The 27,472-nt window shown below is 33.0% G+C and overlaps 1 protein-coding gene across 3 annotated transcripts in view; it reads left to right on the top strand.

Moving 5' to 3' along the window:
* AGPS (alkylglycerone phosphate synthase) overlaps positions 1-27,472 on the top strand; it is a 124,079-nt gene that overhangs the window by 43,550 nt on the left and 53,057 nt on the right. For all 3 annotated transcript variants that reach the window (XR_013993492.1, XM_081050971.1, XM_081050970.1), the window contains exons 8-11: positions 182-262; positions 11,699-11,824; positions 13,897-14,005; positions 26,534-26,661. Coding sequence is in view for 2 of the 3 variants with exons in the window: in XM_081050971.1 (XP_080907097.1) it covers positions 182-262; positions 11,699-11,824; positions 13,897-14,005; positions 26,534-26,661 (444 nt within the window). In the remaining variant the exon portion in view is untranslated. The remainder of the gene's footprint in view (positions 1-181; positions 263-11,698; positions 11,825-13,896; positions 14,006-26,533; positions 26,662-27,472) is intronic.

Here is a 27,472-nt window from a genome sequence, read left to right on the forward strand (position 1 = left end):
TACTGCCTTTGTTACTGTGTCTGTCATGTTGTATAATCAGGGACAAGTGCAGCTTTCTGGCCTTGGTAACTAACCCTACTTGCTTACTCTCATGACTTGTTGCTTTGAGTTAGGAAGTTGAATTTCTTGAGAAAATGTTAACAGTTCATGGAGATGAAACTTTTTCCTTCCTTTGCAACAGAATCGAATCCTCTGGGTTGATGAGAACAATCTGACAGCTCATGTAGAGGCTGGCATAACAGGACAAGAGTTGGAAAGACAGGTATGTTAATTCTTTAAGATTTTCAAAACTGCTGTGTGTTCACTCTGAATGAAACACCTTTCACAATATATTCACTGAGCTAGTTTGTTCAGTTTCTGTTGTGGGTCGGGCATTGAGCTAGATGCTGAGGACACAGTAATGAATAAGACACCATCCCCTACTTTTGGATAGCTTATGTTCTATTACAACAGAAAGTTAGGTTGAATAGACAATTATGATTCAGAGTGAGAATTGCTAGGTGGAGACTAAATGTGAGGTGTTGTGACTCATCAAAAGGGGTTAGGAGGAAAGGAGTTGGACAAAGAAGGTATCACAGAGAACGCAACATTTAAAATGAGACTTCAGGATGAGTGAGAGTTAGCAAAAAAGGAGGTGGGGGGGAAAGGGGGAGAACAATCCAGTTAGAAAATAGCACATGCAGAGGCTTTAAAAGCACCTTGCTTTGGGGGGGCCTACAGAGAGTTGAATGTGGGTGAGGTCTAGTGTGTGTATATTGGAGAACACATATTCTTGGTGTTTATATATTGGAAGGTTGTACCTATAGTTATGGGAAAGGATGAAGACAGGAAAACATGAAGAGATCAGATCATAAAGGGCCTGATAAAGCCCGTTTTAGAAGTTTGAACTTTAGCTTTGTAGTTAGATAGTTCCGGCTACTGTGTGGAGGAAGGATGGGGCACGTTAGGTGTAGATTAAGAGGGTGCTGCAATGATTCAGGCAATTGCTGACAGTGACCTGAAATAAAGTAGTAAGAATGGAGCAAAATGGAACAAATTGGACATAGAATTCTCAGAAGTTGATGGTAAATTGTATCAAGTGGGTAGATGTTGATATTTGCTATTTGTTGAACTTTTCAATGTTTAATTTCATTGAAAACTGGTCATCTCATATGTTAGAGAAACTCTTGGAGTCCTTATACACTATTTTTGGAACTCATATTAATTTTTTGAAAACTAAATTCTGGATTCTAAGCAGGTAATTATTAAAAGTATTGGTTCCTTCAACCTCCTCAAACATGATTAAGATTACTGTAACTCAGCTTTTCTAAACAAAAATAAGAATGTCACGTTTGTTGATGTACTTACTACTTTGTTCAACTTGGGTTACTGAGACCTTTTCCTCTTTTTAACAGGACTCTAAGGGATATGTGACATGCTTGTTGATCTTACTTTTATTTTTTTACTTCTTTTTTGGTAAAGAGTTGAATGAAGTTCATATGCCAGTGAATAATTCTAGATGAAAGGCTTTGAAAAAAGTTATTAAACCGTTTATTGTCTTTATTTTTTATTTAATGCAGTAAGATACAGAGAACTGGAATAAAATTGAACATATTTGTTGAGGCAGTGTTAAAGATCTTCAATAAGTCAAGATTTTATATAAGTCAAGGTAATTAGATTTGTTAATTATTATAGTTTGTAATGAATTTCAGTGGGCAGAATAATAGTATTGATGGGGGGAAACCTGTATAAAGTCCTGTATTAGCCTTCCAATATGCCTGAATGAGGCATTACCAACATAGCAGTTTTTTGAAACAAAAGATGGCCTTTCGTGTCTCCAATTTCATATCCTTTATTATAGTGTTTGATGTAGTATTTTAACCTTTCCGAGTTTTCTTTTTCTTTTTTTAAAAGGTTAGAATTAAAATTCAAGGAATGTATTTCCTTGAAATTTAAATGACATTTGCCTAGAGTAGGAACTTGATATTTTACCTACTAGTTCATTTCTCTAAATGTCAATACAGAACTTCCTTTTTTGCCTCTGGTAGACCATAATATAGTTTCTACATCTGTTTGATCCCAGTTCAAGTTCTTCCTCATTAAACTTCTGTGTCCTTCAGTTTCTACATCAGCTGAGGTACCCAATTTAAAATGTCCCTCTTTTTTCCTGCTAGAAGTTTTAAAATGACACAAATATAGTACTTGGGTAGCATTAATTTTAATCTTTTTAAACTTGTTGATTACATTGATTGTGATATATATGAAGGGGGTTACTAATATGTCAATTAATGGATTGTGGGGATTTGTTTCTAGTCTTATTAAATCTTTGACTACTTTGTTTTATTAGTTAATAGTCTGGGGCTGTGTGACCTAGTTTCATTGAGGTATTGTTGTCATGCAATATATTGCACTCATTTAAAATGTACAACTTGATAAATTTTGATATATTAATACAACCATGAAACCATCATCATAATCAAGATAACACATGCACCAACCCCAGAAGTTTCCTCTTGCCTCTTTAGAATTCTCTCCAGCCTTCCCTTGTCCTGTCCCTGGTAGTCAGTGATCTGCTTTCTGTCGCTGTAGATTTGTTTAAATGTCCTACAATTTTATTAAAATCTAATTATACATGGATTTTTGGTGGGGGCTGAGGGTATGGCTACTTTTACTAGGCATAATTATTTTGAGATTCACTCATCTTGTTGCATGTATCAATAGTCCTTTTCTTTTTATTGCTCAGTAGTATTCCATTGTATAGATACACCACTGTTTGTTTATCCATTCACTTATTGTTGAACACTTGGATTACTTCCAGTTTTTGGCTGTTACAATAAAGCTACTGTGAACATTCATGTGCAGGTCCTTGAATGGACAACACTTTCATTTCTCTTGAGTAAATATCTAGAAATGAAGTGGCTAAATCAAGTGGTAGGTATATGTTTACCTGTTTGGAAAACTACCAAACGTTTTCCAGACTGATTGCATCATATTATATTCCCATTAGCAGAGTATAAGAGTTCAAGTTTCTCTAAAACCTCACCATTACTTGTCATTCTAGTAGATGTGTTATGTATCTCATTGTAATTTTCATTTGCATTTCTCTAATGACTTCTGATGTTGAACATCTTTTCAAGTGCTATTATGTTTGCCATCCATATATCTTCTTTGGAGAAGTGTCTGTTCGTGTTATTTGCCCAAATTGTAAATTGGGTTGTTTTCTTACTATTAAGTTTTGAGAGTTTTTAAAAAAGTGTACTATGGGTATAAGTCGTTTTTCAGATACACGCTTTGCAAATATTTTTCCCAGTCTGTGCCTTGTCTTTTCATCCTCTTAAGAGTCTTTTGAAGGGTAAATGTTTGTAATTTTGATGAAGTCCAATGTATTAATTTACATATCATTCTTCTGCTGTCATATCTAATATTAGGTTGGTACAAAAGTAATTGCGGTTTAAAAAATTTAAAAAAAAATTCCAAAAACCGCAATTACTTTTGCACCAACCTAATAGAAACCTTTGGTTAACCTAAGGTTATGAAAAAGATTTTCTTTCATTTGAGTTTTATAGTTTTCAGTTCACGTTCAAGTCTCTGATGAGTTTTTTTAATTGAATATATTTGACATGTTGTAAATTTGAGTTGTACAATGTGTTAATTTGATACATTTATATATTGTAATATGATTGTCATTGTAACAATATTTAGCACCTCTATCCAATTCCATAATTGTCCCTTCTTTTTAGTGGTTGGGATAATTAAGTTTTGGTCTTTTAGCAGGTTTGTGATGGTAGTGCAGTATTATTGTCTATATTCGCTCTGTTGTGCATTCGATCTCTATGGGTTGTTTACTACTTATTGTAAGTTTGTAACCTTAAGCAACATTGGTCTTATCCGTCTACGTCCCATCCCCTGGTAACTACCATTTTACTCTATTTTTTACAAGTTTGACTTTTTTAGATTCCACATATAATTGTATCTTACAGTACTTGTCTTGGTCTGTTTTGTCTCAGCGTAACGTGCTCATGGTCCATTCATGTTGTCACATATGGCAGGAAATCCTCCTTTCTCATGACTCAGTAATATTCCTGTGTGTGTGTGTGTGTGTGTGTGTGTGTGCGCACGCGTGTGTAATCGCATCTTTTTTATTCATCCATTGATGGGCATTTAGGTTCTTTCTATATGATGTTTTGGAGATTTTGGGGTTAATGTTTGCGTATGGTGCCACGGATGGATTAAAGTTCTTTTTCTGTGTGTGTGCATATGAATATCTAGTTATTCCAGCACTGTTTATTGAGAAGTCTGTCTTTTCTTCACTGAATTGACTTTGCACCATCATAAAAAAAAATTATGTTGTCCATATGTGTTTGCATCTGGTTCTGGACCCTACGTTGTTCTTGATCTATTGTCTGTCTTTACGCCAGTACCATACTATTTGGATTATTGTAGCTTTATGATAAATCTTTTTCAAAGTTGTTTTGGCAATTCTAAGTACTTTTTATTTCAATATGCAGTTTATAATCAGCTGTCAATATCTGAAAAAGAAAAAGCCTGTTGGGATTTTGATTGGAATAGCATCGATTCTATACATCAGTTTGGGGAGAACTGACATCTTTAACAATGTTGATTCTTCTGACTCATGAACATGGAATGTGCTAGTTTTTGTTCGTATGTTTGTTTAAGGTATATAATTTCTCTCTGCAGTGTCTTTTGGTTTCCAGTGTATAGATCTTTCATATTTTTTAAATCAGATTTGTCTCTAAGTATTATATATATATTGGGTACGACAGTAAATGGTACTTTAAAAAGCTTTCAATTTCTGAGTGTGCTTTATTAGTATAGAAATACAATGGATTTTTGTATAGAAGAACTTGTATCTAGCAACTTTGCTAAATTCACTAACAAGTTCTAAAAATTTTCTTGTAGCTCTCATTAGATTTTCTACATATATGATCATGTTCTTTGTGAATAAAGACAACTGTACGCCTTCCTTTCCTTTCTGTATGCCTTCATTTTTTCCCTGCCTGATTGCACTGGGTAGTACTTCTAATGCAATGTTGAAAAGAAGTGAAAGTGAACATCATTGTCTTGTTCCTGCTTTAGGAGAGATGCATTCAGTCCTTTACCATTAATTATGTGGTTAACTCTAAGTTTTTTAAAATAAAATAGATGCTCTTTATTAAGTTGAGGAAGTTCCTTCTATCTTAGTTTTACAGAGTTTTTATTAGGAATGGATGTTGGATATTGTTAAATGCTTTTTGTGTCTTAAAGTGGGAAATGGGGTAATTTATCACGTTTATTTTCTAATATAGGTTTTCAGTACTATAAATTTCTCCTAACTACTGCTTTTGTGGCATCCTACAAGTTGATATGTCCATTTTCATTCATTTCAAAATATTTTCTACTTCCCTTTTGATTTTTCTCTTTGACCCATGGGTACTTAAACAAATAATTATATAGTTTCCAATGATTGGGGGATTTTTCCAGACATCATTCTGTTACTGATTTCTGCATTAATTCCGTTGTGTTCAGAAAACATACTTTATATGACTTGAATTCTTTCAAATTAATTGATACTTGTTTTATGGCCCACAATGTGATCTATCTTGTAATGTTCCATGTACGAGTTGAAAAGAGTGTGTCTTCTGCTATAAATGTCTATTAGGTCAAATTGATTTATAGTGCTGTTCAGGCCTTTGATATTTTTTCTTATTTTCTGTCTACCTATACTATTAATTATTGAGGGGGGTATTAAAACATCCACCTATCATTGTAGATCTATTTTTTTCTTGCAGTTCTATGAGTTTTTACTTCATATATTTTAAAGCTCTATTATTAGGGGAATAAATGCTTAGGATTGTTTTGTCTTCTTGATGAATGAAACATTTTGTCATTATGAAATGACCTTTTTTCTTCCTGATAATATTCTTTGGCATGAAATCTATTTCATCTGATAGTAAAACAGCCATTCCATTTTTTTTGACTGTTGTTAGCATGGTATATCTTTTTCCTTTTTTTTCATTGTTTTAACTAATTTGTGTCTTTATACTTAAAATGCTTTTTTTGTGAACAGCATAAAATTGGGTCTTTCCTTTTTATCTAACCTGACGATCTTCACTTTTTAATTGGGGTGTTTACATCATTTACTTTTAATGTTGTTTATTGATATGGTTCTATTTAAATCTGGCATCTTGCTTTTTTGTTTTCTATATTTCCCATCTGTTTTTTTTTGTCATTCTTTTCCACTTTTACTGCCCTTTTTTTGGATTGAATATTTTTTACAATACCATTTTATTGCCTTTGTTTTACTAGCTATAACTTTTTGTTTTGTTATTTTAAGGGTTTTTTAGGGCTTATAGTATACATCTTTAACTTAAAACAGTTTACCTTCAAGTTATAATACAACGCTTCAGAGTTTAGTATAAAAACCTTACATGTTATACTTCCCTCTCCCCTTGCCTCCTTTGTGCTCTTATTGTCATACTTTCTACTTTTACATATGTTGTGAAGCCTACAATAGATTATTATTTTTGTTGAAACAGTCAATTATCTTTTAAAGATATTTAAATAATAAAAAATAATTTATATGGTATTTACCCATTTGGTTACCCTTTCCGGTACCCTCAATTCCATCCAGTTATTATTCACCTATTGCTTGAAGGACTTCTTTTTTTTTAAAAAAAATTTATTGGGGAATATTGGGGAACAGTGTGTTTCTCCAGGGCCCATCAGCTCCAAGTCGTTGGCCTTCAGTCTAGTTGTGGAGGGCGCAGCTCAGCTCCAAGTCCAGTCGCCGTTTTCAATCTTTAGTTGCAGGGAGTGTAGCTCACTGGCCCATGTGGGAATCGAACCGGCAACCTTGTTCAGAGCTCGCGCTCTAACCAACTGAGCCATCCGGCCGCCCTTGAAGGACTTCTTTTAACATATCTTTTTTTTTTTTATTTACATATCTACTTTATTATTCCTTGTCTTCCACCACAAATGTTTAAAGCAATTTACAGAATATCTGTGATAAAAAAAAACTTAAATTATAAATGAAAATAACATAATATAAAATTACATAATATATACATTATAAATACAAGATAATAATCAGAGAATAAAAACAAGTAGTTTAAAGCCATATATAAATGAGACAATTTTGTATTTCTATCAAATATGTCATTGAAGTTTAGAAGAGCCCGAGATAAAGATCCTGATTTTGGTGCTGGCAGAATTGGATAGCTACGTGCAAAAGAATGAAACTGGACTGCTATCTGTCACCATGTACCAAAATTAATTCAAAATGGATCAAAGACTTAAGCATAAGACCTGACACAATAAACTGCATTGAAGAAAACATAGGTACTAAACTTATGGACCTTGGGTTCAAAGAGCATTTTATGAATTTGACTCCAAAGGCAATGGAAGTAAAAACTAAAATAAACGAATGGGATTATATGAAACTGAAAAGCTTCTGCACAGCAAAAGAAACTATTGACAAAATAATGAGGCAACCAACTGAATGGGAGAAGATTTTCGCAAACAGTTCCTCTGATAAGGGGCTAATATCCAAAATATACAAGGAACTCATGAAACTCAACAACAAAAAAACAAACAACCCAATTGAAAAATGGACAGAGGACCTGAAGAGACATTTCTCCAAAGAGGATATACAAATGGCAAATAGACATATGAAAAAATGCTCAACATTGCTAATCATCAGAGAAATGCAAATGAAAACCACAATGAGATATCACCTCACCCCAGTCAGAATGGCTTTCATCAACAAAACAAATAGTAACAAGTGTTGGAGAGGCTGTGGAGAAAAAGGAACTCTCATACACTGTTGGTGGGAATGCAGACTGGTGCAGCCGCTATGGAAGGCAGTGTGGAGGTTCCTCAAGAAATTACGAATAGAATTACCATATGACCCAGCAATCGCTCTCCTGGGTATCTACCCCAAAAATATAAAAGCATTTCTCTATAGAGACACGTGTACGCCAATGTTCATTGCAGCTTTGTTTACGGTGGACAAGACATGGAAACAACCAAAATGTCCTTCGATAGATGAATGGATAAAGAAGTTGTGGTACATATACACAATGGAATACTATTCGGCGTTAAGGAAAGATGATATAGGAGCATTTGTGACAACATGGATGGATCTCGAGAGAATAATGCTAAGTGAAATAAGTCAGACAGAAAAAGCAGAGAACCCTATGATTTCACTGATATGTGGTATATAAACCAAAAAGAACAAGACAAACAAATGAGAAACAAAAACTCATAGACACAGACAATAATTTAGTGGTTACCAGAGGGTAAGGGGGTGGGGGGTGGGTGATGAGGGTAAAGGGGATCAAATATATGGTGATGGAAGGAGAACTGACTCTGGGTGGTGAACACACAATGGGATTTATAGACGATGTAATACAGAATTGTACACCTGAAATCTATGTAAATTTACTAACAATTGTCACCCCAATAAAATTAATAAAAAAAAAAAGTTAAAAAAAAAAAAAAAGATCCTGATTTCATGTTAAAGAATTCAATGTTGATTTTTGAATTTCAATGTTTTAATATTTAAAACAACCTCAGTTGAAGGAAATTTCTGAGAAAACTTTGGGAGCTAATATGAAATAAATTTAGAAATGGCCAGGTTATAGGCACCTTACTGACCAGGTTTAATTTAAAAGAAATATGGTATCACAATAATCCTGAGGTATGAAAATACAAGTCAGATTCCTGAAATGATTGCTATGGAAGCAAAGGATGGTGTTCATCCTTTCAGTATTTTTAAGGCAGACCTGCCTTATATGTTTCACCTCTGAGCTTCTAATGTTTTTCAGTATCTCAGTGGGATTAGTTAATGATTTCATGTAGCAGGCATGTTGTATTGAAAATGGGACTGTTAACAAATGAATTTTTTCCTCCATTTTCCTATCCAGCTATAGTAAATATAAGAGTATGAGTCTTACAATCATTTCTTTGTTATATGTAAAGTTATTTCTTTTTTTTTATTTTTTTTTAATTTATTTTATTTTATTTTATTTTTTTATTATTTTATTTATTTATTTATTTATTTAATTTTTTTATTTATTAGTTTCAGGTGTACAAGACAATAACATATCTTTACTGTTGATGAATTCTTTCTGATTTATCTGAAAATGTCTTTATTTCATCCTTTTTTTTTTTTTAATACCTCTTTTTTCAGGAGCAGTTTTAGGTTTACAACAAAAAGGGAGAGCAACTGTCAAAGATTTTCCATGTGCCCCATACATGCGTAGCTTCCCCCATTAACAATATCACTCACCATAATGGTAGATAGTTTACCAAGAATGAACCTACACTGACACATAATTACTCAAAGTCCATAGTTTATCTTAGAGTTAACTCATGGTGTTGTACATTGTTTGGTTTTGGACAAATGTATAATGACATGCATCTATCATTGTAATATACAGAGTATTTTTACTACCCTAACATTCTTTTGTGCTCTGCCTATTCATCTCTCCTCCTCTACCCCTGGCAACTACTGATCTTTTTATTATCTCCATAGTTTTGCCTTTTTTTTAGAATGTTGTATAGTTAGAATCACAGATGTAGCCATTTCAGGTTGGCCTCTTTCATTTAGTAATATGCATTTAAGGGGTCTCCATGTCTTTTCATGGCTTGATAGCTCCTTTCTTTTTAGCGCTGAATAATAATAATCCATTGTCTGAATGGACCACAGTTCATTTATCCACTCACCCACTAAAAGACATCTTAGTTGCTTCCACTTTGTGGCAATATAGGAATGAAGCTGCTGTAAACATCTATGCGCAGTTTTTTATGTGAACATAAGTTTTCAACTCCTTTGAGTAAATACCAAGGTGCCCAACTGCTGGATTGTATGTTAAGAGATGTTTAGCAGTGTAAGAATCTGCCAAACTGTCTTTCCAAAGCGGCTGTACCTCTTTGCATTCCCACCAGCATTTTAGGAGAGTTGCTATTGCTTCATATCCTTGCCAGTGTTTGGAGTTTGGCTCTTCATATAGTTGTGTGATGGAATCTCACTGTTGTTTTAATTTACATTTCCCTGATAACGTATGTGGAGCAGCTTTTTATATTCTTTGCTATCTATGGTGAGGTGTCTGTTAAGGTCTTTGGCCAATTTTTCAGTTGGGTTGTTTGTTTCCTTATTGTTGGCTTTAAGAGTTCTTTGTATATTTTGGGTAATAGTCCTTTATCAGATGTATCTTTTGCAAATATTTTCTCCCAGTCTGTTCTCTGATCCTTTTATTTTTTTTCTCTGGTTCTGGGTAGTTTCCTCTCTTGTATGTACTTTTCAGCACTCTGGATGCACTTATAGAAATAGTTTAAATGTGTATTTAATGATTTGCTTCTGTATAGATAATGTGGAGATTTTTTCATGAGAATATGTGGAAACTCCCTGGTCAGTGCCGAGCTCACCTAAGTTCTCCATGAATGTCTTTTCTTTGTCTTCTCCTATCTAATTTTAGAAGATTTTAGTGAAAGTAGTCTTTTGAGAGTAAGTAATATAAATATAGATTGTTCGGGAGTTAGGGAAAAATGTAATGTACCAGTGATAATCTTTATTTTAACCTGTTCAGTCATATATTTAACCTACTTACTTATGGGTAGTTATTAACCTCTTAAAATTAAATAATTTTATTGAATATTTAGTGCAAAAAGTCCTGTTATGTAACAACTGACACATTTTTAAACTTTGTTTTCCTAGCAACAAAGCTAGAAAAGTAAATAATTTCCATTGCTTGGGTGCGAAAGCTAACAAATTATATTTATCCTAACGGGCTCTCAATTTTTGGATTACAACTTTCATACCATATTTAAATACATGAATACAAACCTAGCTGACATATTCTACGTCTCTGCATGGCTTATTTGAAAAATAGAAGCAGTTGCCTAATGATTGATTATCAAATGGTCAACACAGATTGATGGGCTTGAGTGCAGTAGACAGTGGGTATGCAGATGGTGGTATCTGTAGTGTTTGACATGCGATGACTGAGTCTTTAAAATGATTTCAGTGGAATGGCTTTGGTGGTGTTGCAGTAAAGGGCAGCATTCAACCTCAGGTGCTGTGCAGATGGCACAGCCCAGCTAATATAGAAAAATGAGAAACAAGTGACTATTTAATGTACAGGATTGCATGATCTGCATCACAAATACATGGCAGTATTACATGCAGGAAACCTAGCCAGATGGCTGTACATTAAAACACATGACTCCTTGAGAGAATTAAGTACAGGCAATTTGCTTGGATTTTCTGCAGGCCTGCTGCATATTATATTAGGGTAGGGAGAACAAGAGATTAAGTGCTTTATTTATTGAAAGTGTTTTGGTGAAGTTGGCAGTTATTTAAGCATAATCTGATCTCCGTAAGTATTTAAATGGTCTCTTTGTGGAAAAAAAAAAGTAGGGAGGGTAGTTGACTTTAAAAATAAAAGGATATAAGGAGTACGTTTGTCTAGTGAACCTGTGGAAAATTCAGCTGTCTTTTAGACCACGTTTTTCAGTTTTGTAAAGTTTTCCTCTAGGCAAAAGCTTAAAAAAATTTTTGGACAAGTATGATAAAAGTATTTCTTTTTCTATATAGGTTTTAATGGGTCCAAATTCCAGTGACATATGGGAATTTTTAAAGTAGGAAGAGTTAATGTGTTGAGTGCTGTGTGAAATGGAACCATTTTCACTAGTAAAACATTACGTTTTTGTTTTTCAGCTTAAAGAAAGTGGTTATTGTACAGGTCATGAACCAGATTCCCTGGAATTCAGTACTGTGGGAGGATGGGTCTCTACTCGGGCATCAGGCATGAAGAAGAATATCTACGGCAATATTGAAGACCTGGTAAATGTTCTCTAGTTATTGTAAAATGTTTGATTAGCCTATAGAGATTATCATACAGTGATTAAAGCCTTTAAAAATTGAGTTGGGTTGAGTCCCCCCAGAAGTATACCCCTTTTGATTATAGTAACGTGGACTTTGTATAGTGGAAGCAGTTGAAAGACACAACCGTGGTCACTGCTTAAGGGTGCTCCTTTTTAAGTGACTGATCTTTAAGCTTTGTAGATGTTTCATAGTATCTGACTTACAAAATATGTCGTTTTCTGTAAGCCTCATGGAGCCTCGGCCTTCAACTCCAACAAGACGTTAGTCCAGTTTATTTAGGTGATCTTGTCGTTGCTACATCTTTTGCCTTAGGAGATTTTATATTTCTGGGGAAAACATTTTTTTCTATATGGAATTAAGGGGCCCGAATGAAAAGGTTGTAGTAAGTGGCAGTATGACCTCTAATTTAGTTTTATGTGCACACCATTTTGTTTTAGCTGATCTGGTGCCAATGTTCTAGGAGTAATTGTGAGAATAGTGTAACTATGGGCATCCCGGTAAGGATTTAGGTATCATTTGTTCCGTTTGTAGCTTTTCCAGTGATTCGTTGTGTGACCTTGTGCTAATTGGTTCACCTTTCTAAACTTTAGTTTCCTCCTATGTAAAATAGAGTAATGATAACCACTGTGTAGAATTATTATAAGTAAGTAAAGGACATAAAATGAAAGCTAGTAGAGTCCCTGGTGTGTAGTATGTGCTTCATAAATGTTGGTTCCCTTATCATCAATATTGTAACAACAACTTAAAATAACTTTAATTTATGAGACTGTGAAGTGATGTCCCTAACATTACTCTTAGAGTTAGTTAGCTTTGCTTTTCAAATCTAAAGTTTCAACATTTTCATCAGTATCTTTATTGCTAGAAATAGCAAATCTTTAATGAAAATTTTGGTGCTTTATAGTTAACACACAGTAATTTAACACTTTAGGTATCTATGTTATGAACACTTTTTAAATGTGTACATTATTCTGGATCAAGATGTTTATACATTTTTTCAGTCTTTGGATCCTTACAGCCAAATTGCTGTACAGAAATTCTGTGCCAGTTGACATACCCACTAGCACTGTGAGAATCTTTATTTTATTGGACTCTTTATTTATATTTTGTCTTTTAATTTTTATTTCTTTAATTGCTAGTGAATGTAAACTTTTTAAATGATCTCATTGGCAATTTTTATTTCTTATTTGTACATTGTTCATTGATGTCTTCTGCTCATTTTCTTCAACAATACATAGACTGTTTTTACTCATTTGTCCAAAAGCCATTCTAAACATGTGTTGGATTTTTACCTCACCATTTCTGATTCAGACCTCAGGAGCTATTTCTGAGTGACCCCCCGCCCCCAGTATACTTACTCTCTCACCTGTGTGAGACATATCTTATACATACATCACACATGTCTTCTCCCTCTGTTCAGCTCATTCACTGGGTCTCCCTCTTCATCCCAGATTTGACCTGATCATAATTAATAACTTATTCCTTTCACTTTTTCCTAGAAGTGGACAGATTAGGTAAGTTGGAGGAGGGGATAAGGCAAGAAGAATTTTTTTCTTGGAATTCTAAGCATCTAGAGCATTGCTTGACATGAATAAGAGTGTTTCATAAATATTGTTATGTAAGTGAAAGAATGAACCCATTAAAATATGACCATTACTTATTTTTTTCGTCCTTTAATTCTTTGCCACATGGATAGACTAAATTTGGTTTAAAGAAATGTTTTTCAGTTCTTAAGATGATGAATATACCTAAACCAATAGGAGTCATAGATTGATTTGTCCCTCTTTTAAAGTTTATATAATTTATTTTTAGTGCAAGAATTACTAAAAGGTATTAGAATTCTGAAGGGCATCACCGTTTATCACTTAACCCAATATTTAAAAAGTAGTGTTTTATATATATATATATATATATATATATATATATATATATATATATATATGTATCTATCTATATATATGCATGTGTGTACACACACACAAAACATTCACTGACAAATGTGTAGAATTTACATCGTGCATTGTATTAAACAGGTGGTTCATATAAAAATGGTAACACCTAGAGGTATAATAGAAAAAAGCTGTCAAGGACCTCGTATGTCAACAGGCCCTGATATCCATCACTTCATCATGGGATCTGAAGGTAAATATAACTGCAAATTTATTATGAAAAACTACAGGTTAGTGACTCAGTTTTGTGAAAATCTGTGATGTTGTGATATCAGATCTTTGAAAGAAAGACGTTTTATATATTTAAAGAATGGTGATTTTTAAAAAGTTTTATTACTTTAATTTAGTACTTCATAAAGTTTTTATTATGCGAACATCTTATTAAACTTCCTCTTACATTTTGCTTTTTTATAGTTTTAGAGACAGCTTGGTCTTTTTGGTTTTATTTGATTTTTGTTTTAGAGTTTTTAAACAGTAGTATTAGGAAAGGTAGTTGTTTGGGTTTATAACAGTTTGCTTTAACATTTTATACTATAATATCCTTTAATCTTGTCTGAATAATTAGGGGGAAAGCACTGATAAAGTATTGTTTTATTGTCTTGTCTTTCTATAATTATATCTTTTGTTACTGCTATTTGATTTTTTTAAGAAGTGGAATTTAAAATTCCGTTGATTCACATATCTTTTAAAACTTATGTTTGTCTTTTATGTTTTTACTACTTAAGTAGTATCCTTTTCTTGGCTACTTGATGCTGGGTAGATTAGTGTGTAGTTCTTTATTTTATCCAATATATTTAATTCTATACCAATCAGAAAAATAAAACAAAAAAACCCAAAAACCTTTCTCTGTTGCAAACTGTTACAGAGGCACTGTGGATTGTGTGGGTCAAATGAACATGGGCTTCTTTTTTTAATTCCTAGAATGGTAGAGTGGGATACCGCTTACATTCAGAAAATTAACAAGTGTTTCTCAATTAACAGAGGAATACATTACTAATTTCAGAAGATAGAACAAACTGAAAAAAAAGATTTTTGAAACATTTAGCTATGTGCATGGATAAAAAAGCAGTTACATAATAAACTAGGATGTTAGGGCATAAATTTTAACCTTTAACACTAACATCAAGGAGGGAAAAAAGTGGCAAACTATGTCGTTTAGTGACATGCCAGAGGTCATCAACCACTGAGTTGATGACCAGTGGGATAGCTTAGATCTTTTCCGTGATAACCAGTGACAAACCTTTGTTAAGATATTGCCCCATTTTACTCTCTTGTTCCTTTTCTGATCAGTACACTCTTCTATGGAAAACCAGAACAATTTTAAAGAGAAAAATAATATGTTAAATTCTTTTAAATATTATAGTCTTCCATAAATATTATTCTGGAACGTCTTGTACTATTGCATTATCTAAAAGTTAACTGAAAGTAAAAATACAACTTTTTGCCATCAAATCGAATAACAAAACTGATAATTACCGATTATACTAATGATATATATAGTTGGAGCCAACCCGATAAATATAAATTATCTTTTCAAGTAAACACATCAAACATTTTATCCCATTGATTAGAATTTGAAAAATTCTGGTTGCCGAGTCCTGTGCTGACACACTCAGGACACAGGAAATAACAGACCATGATAATACAGTATGATCAATTCTATGATAGAAATAAACACAAGAATAATACAGACAAAGGTCACATTCATACATACTTAAGAAGTCTTCCCCAGAGGGGCCACACCTCAAGTAGTTCTAAAAGGTTGATAAGGACAAAATAATTCCTGACACAGTTGAAGGAATGAAGTGGGGAGAGAGTTGCCCTGCAGAGAGAACTGCATGTGGGCAGGCTTAGAAGAGAGAGAGAGCCATGTCTGTTTCATGAAACTGCCAGTTTTTCAGTATAATGGGAACATAAGATTTAATTGTAGGCTGGAGTGGGCAGCAGAATGGTAAGGGTGGTTGGAGACATAATGTGGTTTTTCATGCCTTTTAAAATAGTTTGAATTTAATCTAAAAGACTGCACTACTTCCCTCAATAGTAAATTATTGAATAAATTTAAGAAAGGCAAACTCGTTATAATAAAGTAAGCAAAGAAATATGTGTGTAAATAGGGTAAATTACTGTATCTAAATAAGATTTTATTATAAATATACAAGCAGAATGATACAATGATTTAAGAGCATGAAACTGAAGAGCATGAACCATAAAATCTTTCAGATCTGGATTTCAGTCCTGTTTTTACCACTTACAGTTCTGTGACTTAGTGTAAATTAGGTAATTCTCTTTGCCCAATGTCCTCAGATATAAAATGGAGATAATAAAAGTATCCATCTTCATAAACTTTTTGTGAGGACTAAATGAGATTATGCTAAGAAGTTTATAAGCATGTAGTAAGTATTTAACAAATGTTAAATTTATCACTATTGTTGTGACTTTATTATTTTGGCATTAATGATTTTTACAAGTGTATTTATGGTTCCTAATTCCCCATTTCTGTATGTGATATAGAGTTATCTTAATATAAGTCAGGAGACAGCATAATTGAAAAAGTCAATTTATGTGAAATCATATTCTTTTGTAAAATGTATTTTTATCTGCTATGTTGAACTATCTAAATAATAACCTCCTGCCTTAAATGTGAATCATAAAACTTTTTATTCAGTTTTAAAAATACTTTCTTTTGCTGTAGTTAAATCATTTGAGGGCAATCTTGACCGCATTATCATTAAAAATCCTGTTTTCCCTACTAAGTTTCACATGTGATTAACCACATTAAGTTTAATGTTTTTGTCTTGTTTTGTAATGTTTTTGTCTTGTTTTGTGTTACGAATTTTCATATTTTTTTTCAACAAGCAGCTTCTCATTTTAGATTCTGTAACATGATCAGCATAATAAAATTGCAATAAATAGCCAAAGGATTTGAAAGGCTTTGCATTTTTTTCCCTATGTATGGAATTTACTAGTAACTTATAATGATTTGCTCTTTTATTTGAAAAATGGTTGAAAGTACAGTTCTTTTTGTAATCTGTGACCCAACCTTTTAGCCTTTGCTCTAGAATGAAATAGTAGATGAAATGTTTACTATCAGTTCTTTTGTGTAGTTTTACTAGTCCTCTTTAGGTTAAATAAATCTCATCGTTTAGTAGATTCTTGAGAAGAGGCACATTTGTATATCCCATGAGTTCTGGAATGTTCTAAACTGTTTTCCTATGGCCTGATACTTGCAGGACAGCTTGAGTGGATATATTATAATATCCTTGCGTCACACTTTCCTTCCTTGTTTTTTGAAAATGGTGCTCCACTGTTGTTTTGATTTTATATGTTGTTTTAAAGAAATCTGATGCCAGTTCTCTTGCCATTTTAGCTTGCTTCCTCTTTTTGCTTGGTGGCCCTGAGGATTTTTTTTTCTTTATTGTTCAAATTTACTTCTTTACAACTCAGAGTTTATTGTCCTGGGTCATTTTGCTATGATACCCAGTGAACCCTTTCTATGTGTATATTCAGGTCTTCTTTTATTGTTTTTTTCTTTTTAATTGTGTTAAATATTTGTTTTTTTGACCATTGTTTTGATTTTTCTTCCTCAGGGACACCAATTATACCTATGTGTGACTTCCTTTGCTTGTTTTTCATTTCAACTATTTTTTTTCTGACCTTTATCTCAACTTCTTTTTTAATTTCATTTTCAGTTTTTTGGTTATTTTCCTGCTTTTCTTCAATGCCCTTTGTTAAGTTTTCATTTGAACCTATAAGGTATGATCAAACAATATGGTGAATGTTTAAATTTAAAAAAATTTGTTACAGTAAAGTACACATTAATTCCCCTCAAAATACTCCCCTTCTCTTAGAACACACTTATCACATCATTCTTGCCTCTTTTTGAAGCAGTTCTGGAAGTCCTCTTTCATAAGTGCCTTTAGTTGCGCTGTCGTGGCTGCCTTGATGTCCTGAATTTATTGAAAACATTTACCTTTCATGGTGATTTTAACTTTGGGGGAGAGCCAGAAGTCGCATGGGGCCAGATCCCGTGAATAAGGTGGATGAGGACACACCGTAATGTTTTTATTTGACAGAAATTGCTGTACCAAATGTGATGTGTGATATGGAGCGTTGTTATGATGGAGGATGATTTACAGCACACTTAAAACACACCTCCTTTCAACCATAGCTCACACCCAACTGACTGCATCGAACAAGTTGAAACTTGGCACACACTGTCACTAAGGTTCGACACGCTGCTTCCTGTATTGAAGATCCTTGTCTTTCGGTCAGATGGCACTCAGCAGCAGCATTCACCGTATTTTGTGATCACAAAAGGCTTTGTGTCATCCATTGGGTCTGGTATAGCAATTTCTGTCAAATAAAAACGTTACGGTGTGTCCTCATCCACCTTACTCACCAGATCAAGTACTGTGAAACTTCTGGCTCTTCCTCAAAGTCAAAATGACCATGAAAGGTAAACAATCTTTTCAGGACATCTGGCAGCCATAACAATGCAACTAAAGACACTCACGAAAGAGGACTTCCAGAACTGCTTCAGAAAGTGGCAAGCACCATGGGATAATGTGTTCGAAGCGAGGGGGAGTACTTATACAGGGTTAATGTCAACATGTCTTTTACTGTAATAATTTTTTTTTTTTACTTAAACATTCACCGTATTGTTTGATCTTTCTTGTATTTTCTGTTCTCATTTCGATACCTTATAACTTAAGTTTCATTTTTTATGTTTCTATTGTTGTTGCTGCTGTTCTATTTCTTACCTGAGTTTGGTCATCTCTTATTTCCTCTTGTTTTTTGTCCATTTATGTTTTTAGTGTTTATATTTTTGATTCAGGTATTTTTTCATGTCCCCAAATTCTTGTTTGACATTATTTAATTTAATTTGAAATGTGTTACAGTTTTTTTCAGGATCATGGTTGGTTTTAGGGGAGACTTTTCATCCACAGAAAAGCTTTTATATTTTCTGACTTTTTGCAGTATTTTTTATGGATTTGGTCTGCTTTTTTCTGTTCCTGTTTATTACTTGGAAAGGGTTCCTAGTTTGAAAGTGTTCTTTTCTGTCATTTCTACCCTCTTTTGAGCTATTTGTTTTATGGATAGTGGTGGTTTTGGTAGGAGAAGGCACGGAATGTCTTGTTTCGCTTTTATTTCTGTGGGATCTGTAATTTCCCTCTCTTATTCTTCCCCTTCTCTGCCTTGTCTCCCAGGACTACCCAGGACTACACTTCTCTAAATGTCATGCTTCCTGAAGATACTCCCCTTGCTTCTCCAGGGCTGCCATTTCTGGTTCCTCCTATTTTCAAACCCTTGCTCATAGCCAACGCTATGAAGTACCAAGCCTTGTACAATATTATGCCATTTCTGTTACACTTTCGCTTCCAGGGTTGATTTTGTCTGTCATTCCTCCAAGCCTCTGCTACTCTCTACTCTTTCTTATGGAATCGTTTTAAGTCTCCCCTCACTCACTCTCTGCCCTTACAAGCTTGCAGCCGTTGGAAGGCTATAGAAAGTCTGTGGGAATTTTTTCTTTTTATCTCTATTTACATGTAATTGGAAGGTCATAGTGTTTTTTTTTGTGTTTTTTTTTTCCTGAGTAATACTGAAGGTTTAGGTGCTTTGTGGTTTTGTTTTCCTTATTGTTGATTTTTATTTTTATTTTTTATTTTTTGGAAAAGTAGAGGGAGAAGAAAGATGCAGATTCAAATGACAGCCATTCTTCTCAGTCCTGAAGTCACCTGAAAACATATTTTCAAATTACGAAAGATTTTATTTACTTCAAGCAAATCCTTTAGTTACTATGAATAACCAAGGTCACAAGGCAGCTCAGAAAGAAATACTTGGCGTTTTATATTGAATAGCAATTGAAGCTTTTAATTTTCTTGAGAACAAACGTTATATTTGAAACTTATAAACCAGAAAATTCTTAAATTTATTGTAACAGATTTTTATTAAAACAACAAAAAAAGTGAATGACATATTAGCCTCTGTGATGTCTTACTGCTAATGGAGTTACTTGTAAAAACTTACATAAAGTGGATCTAAAATATTGGTGTCATGTACATATAAATAAGTGATAAGTAATCTAAGTGTTTTACGTTACTCCACTGACATAATATTTTCAGAGCAAAAGAATCAATAAATATTAATATAGTAAAACTCAACACGAACCTTTTGACGAAGTGAATTCAAATGTATCCATTTGTGATTGGCTTAATTTGAATATATCTTAACGGAAGCTGCCCTCTGTCAATCTGCATTTGGGACCCAGATGGATTTTGGTTTCACAGTGGGACCTCCCTGCAAAACTCATAGCTGGATAGTTGTACTTGGTTATTTCATTAACTTTGCAATCATTCAGGGTCTCATTTAACTAATTTTTATTTTTTTTAACGTCACTTATAGTATTATGCTGTGGTTTACCACCTTAAAGTACCTACTATACAAATGAGGAATATAGGTATACAGAAATTTAAGATATGGTCGCTTCTTACTGGTATGTTGGAATTTTTATGTAAATAAATTAGAATTTTAAAGAAAGTCTACTAATGTAAAAGTATATATATGTGTGTATATATATACATTCTTTAATTAACATTTTGAATAGGTAATTACATGTACTACACAATTAAAATATGTACAAATATATGCAAAATTCAGAAGGTGCTGAAGGATACACAGGGGAAAATCTGCCTCCTATCCCTGTCTTTCAGGCGTCTCCCTTGCCCAGAGTAAACACTATTGCTATATATAAGCATATACTGACTGTATGTATTTTTAAAAACACAAATGGGAGTTTGCTGTTCTTTTCTTTACACTTAATTTCATAAAGCTTTCACCATAACATTACATTTAGAGCCCCTTCATTCTTTTTGACAGCTATCTGATATTCCTTTCCTTGAATGTGCTTGTATTTAACCAGATGCTCATTGATTAATTGGCATTTAAATGGTTTCTAATTTTTCTTTAGATTATATTTAGATTGGATTATATTATACGCTATAATTCAAAGAAATATTTTCAATGGCTGTATTTTCAGATGGAAGAAAACATTTCATAAAAAGCTGGGAACTTAAAATCAAGGATTATCTTGACCTTCTTTTCCTTAATAAATTTCAATCTGGTGACTTTTAAGTTTGAGCAAGTATTTATTAAAGTTTTCTGTAGTTTGTGGCAGATTAGAGTAAATAGAAAAGACGATTCGTGTCTTTAGGAATTTATGGCTGACAAATTTCAGTTTATTTATAGAAACAACTTTCAGTTGAAGCGTTAATTCCAAGACTGCCAGGAACTTCTAAAAATGTTGAAAATGGTAGAAAGAATTACAGATAAGCTTATTGACGCTGTCCGTATAGTGGTAGGAAAATTAGCAACTTTAAAAATTAAAGTTATATTACTGTTTCGGTAAAACAGAATAAGTTGATAGATAATTCTGTGCTAGCAGATGAGGAGGAGACAGCATCATACTAATAGTTTACCTGTCAGCCGTTTGCCTTTTTTTCTGGCAAGGGTTTAGAAAGTCTTTTAGACTCTTTTCTATTGTCTAAGATATCTATTTCTAAAAATTTCCCTATTGGTAAATGTATGGCTTATATTTAAGGAAGTAACTCTGAAGTTTCCTTTGTAATTTATTCTGAGAATTAAATAACTTATAATGGTTATCCCTATGTTTTAGCAGCTTTATTAAGATATAGTTCATACACCATAAAATTCACATATTTAAAGTATATCCCTTAGAATAGTTCATGAGGTTAGTGTTTGAGATTTCTTCCTGAGCCTAGGCAGGGTCCTCCCCGCTGTTTTTTCTTTCTCTTTTTCCCCTAGTTTTATTGAGAAATAATTGCTATGCATCATTGTGTAAGTTTAAAGTGTATAGCATCACGGTTTGATTTACATATTTTGTAAAATGATTACCACAAATAGGTTTAGTTAACATCCATCATCTCATATAGATACAATAAAAAGAAAAGATAACATTTTCTCCTTGTGATGAGAATTCTTAGGATTTACTCTCTTAACAGCTTTCCTATACATGTACCATGTAGCAGTGTTAAGTATAGTCATTATGCACGTTACATTCCTGGGACTTATTTATCTTGTAACTGGAAATTTGTACTTTTTGAGCACCTCTCTCTAAACCCTCCTCCCCCAACTTCCCACCTCTTGTAACCACAGTCTGATTTCTTTTTCTGTGAGTTTGGTGTGTTTTTATTGTTTTTGTTTGTTTTTATTAGATTGACATATAAGTGAGATCATACAGTATTTGACTTTCTCTATCTCATTTCACTTAGCGTAATGCCTTCCAGGTCCATCCAAGTTGTTATAAAAGATAGGATTTCCTCGTTTTTTTTTTATGGCTGAATAATATTCCATTGTGTGTGTGTGTGTGTGTGTGTGTGTGTGTGCGCACACAAATATATATATACCACAACTTCTTTGTTCACTCATCTATTGATGGGCGCCTAGGTTGCTTCCATGTCTTGTCTGTTGTAAATAATGGTGCTATGAGCATGGGGTACAGATATCTTTTCGAGTTAGTGTTTTCATTTCCTTTAGATATATTCCCAAAAGTTAAATTGCTGGATCATATGGTAGGTAGTTCTATTTTTAATTTTTTGAGGAACCTCCATACGTTTTCCATAGTGGCTGCAACAATTTACTATCCCACTAACGGTGCACAAGGACTCCCTTTTTTCCACATCCACTCCAGCATTTGTTATTTCTTGTCTTTCTGATTATAGCCATTCTAACAAGTATGAGGTGACATTTTCTTGTAGTTTTAATTTGTATTTCTGTAATGATTAGCGATGTTGAGCATCTTTGATGTACTTGTTGGCCATTCATATTTCTTCTTCGGAAAAATGTCTGTTCGGGTTGTTTGCCCATTTTTTTCTTCTTTTTTTGCTATTAAGTTGTATGAGTTCTTCATGCATTTTAGATATTAACCCCTTATCAGATATATGGTTTGCAAATATTTTTTCCCATTCCGTAGGTTGTCTTTTCATGTTATTGATGGTTTCTTTTGCTCTGCAGAAACTTTTCAGTTTGATATATTTGTTTATTTTGATTTTGTTGTTTGTGCTTTAGGTGTGAGTTCCAAAAAATAATTACCATGATTCATGTCAAGGAGGTTTCTTCCTATATTTTCTTTTACAAATTTAATGTTTTTGGTCTTACATTATTTAAGTCTTTATTTATTTAGTCTTTAAGTCTTTATTCATTAAGTCTTTATTCAACTTTTGTGAGTAGATAAGATAGGGGTCAAGTTTCATTCTTTTAACATTAATATCCAGTTTTCCCAGCACTATTTATTAAAGAGACTATTCTTCATTGAGTATTCTTGGCTTGTCAAATACTAGTTGACTATATATACTTGGGGTTATTTCTGGGCTCTTGATTCTATTCCACTGGTCTATTTGTTTTAATGCCAGTACTGTACTATTTTGATTACTATAGCTTTATAATATAGCTTGAAATCAAGAAGTGTGACGCCTTCAGCTCAGGATTTCTTTGGCCGTTCAGGGTCTTTTGTGGTTCCCACCACCATAAATTTTAGGAGTGTTTTTTTCTATTTCTCTAAAAAATGCCATTGGAATCTTGGTAGGGATTGCATTGAATCTATAGATAGCTTTTGCTAGTATTGACATTTTTACATTATTAATTTTTCCCATCCAAGAACATGGGATAGCTTTCTATTTACTGTACTTGTGTCTTCTTGATTTATCAGTGTTTTGTAGTTTTCAGAGTAGAGATCTTTCACCATGTTGATTAAATTTATTCCTAAGTATTTTATTGTTTTTGATGCTGTTGTAAAATGGGATCGATTTATTTCTTTTTCAGAAAATTCATAATTAGTGTATAAAAGTGCTACTGATTTTGTATGTTAATTTTGTGTCTTATAACTTTACTGAATTCATTGACTAGTTCTAACAGTTTTTTGGTTGAGTCTAGGATTTTTTTAAATATAAAACCATATCATCTTAAAATAGACAGTTTTATTTCTTCCTTTCCAATTTCAATGACTTTTTTTTTTTTCCTCGTCTGATTGCTCTAACTAGGACTTCCAATGTCCCCACTGTTTCTGTGCAGGCAAACTAGCTGGCCTATAGTTTTACGTACATCGCTAATAAATTTATGATCTCCCAATGGCCTTTTACCACATTCTTTGTTATTTTAGAGAGTATTCTTAGGCTTGAACTTCTCCATGCTCTGTTGCAAATAATTTCTTTTGGAAAGACATAAGAGCTGTTTTATGGCTTGTTTCTCAGACAAAAATCTCTGAGCCATGCTCTGGAGGTAGGGGTGGGGACAATGGCATGCTTTTCTCTGAGGCACCCCTGCTTTAGAAGCTGATTGCTAGGAGGAAGGAGGAAAGAGAGTAGGTCTTCTCAATTGGCTTGTTCTGACAAGATACCAGCCCTTTACCAGCCAGCATTAGGGCAGTTGTGACCCCAGTATTAGTGCACACTCAAAGTAGAGACTCTGTCCCACCATTTAAGGCTGGGTGCAAGAGATGAGACCCCCACCACCTTTTGGCTGCACTCACCTGGAACTTAACCTCAGTCAAAGGTAGCAGAGCCAGTCAAGTATTACATGGAATAGGATCAAAGGTTTTTCTGAAATGAAGAAAGTCTTCATGTATGCATCCAAGAAAAAGGAAAACACATGTCCACACAAAAACTTGTACACATATATTCATAATAACATTATTCATAGCAGCCTAAAAGTGGAAACCTATGGAACTTTCAGCCCTATCCCTGACCTCTGGGGAGGGGAGAGGGGCTGGATGTTGAATTTGTCCCAATGGCCAGTGGTTTATTTGATCATGCCTATATAATGAAACCTCCATAAAAATCCCAAAATGTGGGTTTCGGAGAGCTTCCTGGTTGGTGAACACAAGGAAATGCTGAGAAGGTATTGTGCCTGGAGAGAACATGGAAACTCTGACCTCTTCCCCTATACTTTGCCCTACACAGCTCTTCCATCTGGCTATTTTTGAGTTGGATCCTTTTATGATAAACTGGTAATCTAATAAAAAAAAAAAATAGAAACCCAAATGTCCATCAACTAATGAATGGTTAAGCAATCATGCGTTATACCATAAAATAGAACAATATTCAGCAATTAAAAAAGAATGAAGTACTTAATACATACTATATAACATGGATGAACCTTGAAAACATTTTCAAAGTGAAAGAAGCCAATCACAACAGACCATATTTAAAAATTCTGTTTATGTGCAATGTACAGAATAGGCAAATTTATAGAGACAGAAAATTGATTGGTGGTTGTCGAGGCCTGAGGTGTGTGGGAAGGGAATGGGGAATGACTGTTTCATGGATATAGGGTTTCTTTTTGTGGGTAATGAAAATGTTCTAAGCTTAGACTGTAGTGATAGTTGCATATATCTGTGAATATACTAAAAACCATTGAATTTTATACTTCAAGTGGGTGAATTTTATGGTCTGTGAATTATATCTTAAAAAAGATACTAAAATAAAAGAGAAAGTTTAGTTGCTTTAGTTATCTTTTAAAATGTACAAGATATATCTATTTTTTATTCAAATATTAATTGGGCCAAATTGCAGAACTTTTGTGATTTTGCACGTCATATTAGGGTCATATTTGATATCTCAGTATGAAATTATTTGTGTATGTAATGAACATTTTTTGATCTAATGTAAGTTGCTTTTTATGCACTCAGTAGTTTTTAATCTTGTATTATATATTGACATTTTATTTTAGGTATATTATAAATTTATTGGAAGCTTTGATTTTTGTGATGCTTTTCATTTATTTCTAGTGTTGTAATTAAGTTCTACAATTTCACAGATTGCCCTCTGTGTTCTTTTTTTTTAATGATTCTCAGAAAGTTTACTAATAGTATTAATTTCTACCATTTGTACATCAGAAACCAATTTGAAAAGCTTGGCTTATGAATACAATTGTTTTTAACCACGTCTCTTCAAATATTTTTAGCATAGCTATTTAATATTTAGATCATACAATTATATTGAACTTGTTTTCTTTTTCTTTGATTTGTCCCCCACTGCTCCATGTAATAAACAAAGAATATTTGTTTCTTTGGTGGTCCTCTTGTGCTGTATGTTTATAACTTTTGTCTCTGAAATATCTGTTTTCTTGTTTCTTACAAGGGCATCTCAGTGTTGCCTTTGTCTTTGTATGAATTCCTAAGGCAAAAGGCAAGGTGTAAATAGCCCCTCGATTTCTTCTATCATCTTAAGTTCTCATGGGAGTTAGGTTCTTTTTGCCCCAATAAATTGTTCTTACAGTAAAAATAGGCAAGTATCAAAACATACTTTTGTCTGAATGCATATGAGGTATAAAAACCTGTTGCTTTTCAAATATTTATATTTCTTTTAATAAGTTGTAATACTTTTAAAACTATTTAAAAATAATCTTCTTGGAGAAAAGTTACCTTAAAAATGTTTTAAAATATATATATATATGCACACACATATATATGTATATATATACATACATAACTAAGAAAAATGTATTCTAAAAACCTTTTTTAGAAATTACAAAATTTGCTTAGTTTTTCTAGAAAAGCTTGGGTAGCCATTATTCCCAAACAGAATATATTAAATAGATTTAAATATGAACAATAGAATACATTAATTGAATAAATAGCTAAAGTAGATTTAGATATGTTTAGAAAATTGGCATGTGACATATTGGATTATTCCCCCTTCTTTTTCAGGAACTCTTGGTGTGATAACAGAAGCTACAATAAAAATCAGACCAATCCCTGAATACCAAAAGTATGGCTCAGTAGCTTTCCCTAATTTTGAACAAGGAGTAGCCTGTTTAAGAGAAATTGCAAAACAGGTAAAAAACAAAAACAAAAACAAAAAACCCACCCATATATATTTACATTTCTTAAATTCTACTGCATAATTGATTTTGGTATGTCACATATAATCTTCATATTTAGTTGTGTTATATTTGTGGTTTTTACCCAGCCCTATATGAAAAGGTAATGTTGTAAAATCATTCCTTCAAGTGCAGTTGCTATTTCTTTCAGTAATTATACACCTATTTCTTGGTTTAAAGAGTGCTGTACAATTGTAAGCCAAGGTAAGATACGTATTTGGGTTGATGGCTTCCAATGACTCTGCCTTTTATTGAATGTTTTCTTAAGTTATTTTTGGGTAATATATTTTGTGATTAATTGAAGTAATATTTAATTTTTCTTAAATTAAGACATTTATTGAAATTAATGGCTGAATATCAGTGTCCCCAAAATTTAGAAATTATATATAGGTAATCAAACTTTATCAGTTCTTAGAATGTGCTGCTACTATGCCCTACTTTGTTTTATAATATTACTGAAGCTATAGCTTAAATTAAGTAATATAATATAGTATAGCATAATATAATATATTTAGCTATAAGCTAAAATGAATTCCCATTTTCTCTTCCCTACTTAAAAAAAGGGATATATTAATATTATCAAGGTTTTTTAGAAGAATAGATAATGGCAGGTAATTTCATTTCTGTATTTAGTTCTGTGTATCAGTGTGGAAATTTTTTCATTTCTTTAGGCATTTGCTTCATTGTTTAAACTACAGTGGTTTGTGAAAACAAAATCCTTGTTTCAACATTCCCCAGCAGGGAGGAAGTTAAGAGACTATGCTTG

This window comes from Rhinolophus hipposideros (assembly GCF_964194185.1).
Source record: "Rhinolophus hipposideros genome assembly, chromosome: 6".
Lineage (NCBI taxonomy): Eukaryota > Metazoa > Chordata > Mammalia > Chiroptera > Rhinolophidae > Rhinolophus > Rhinolophus hipposideros.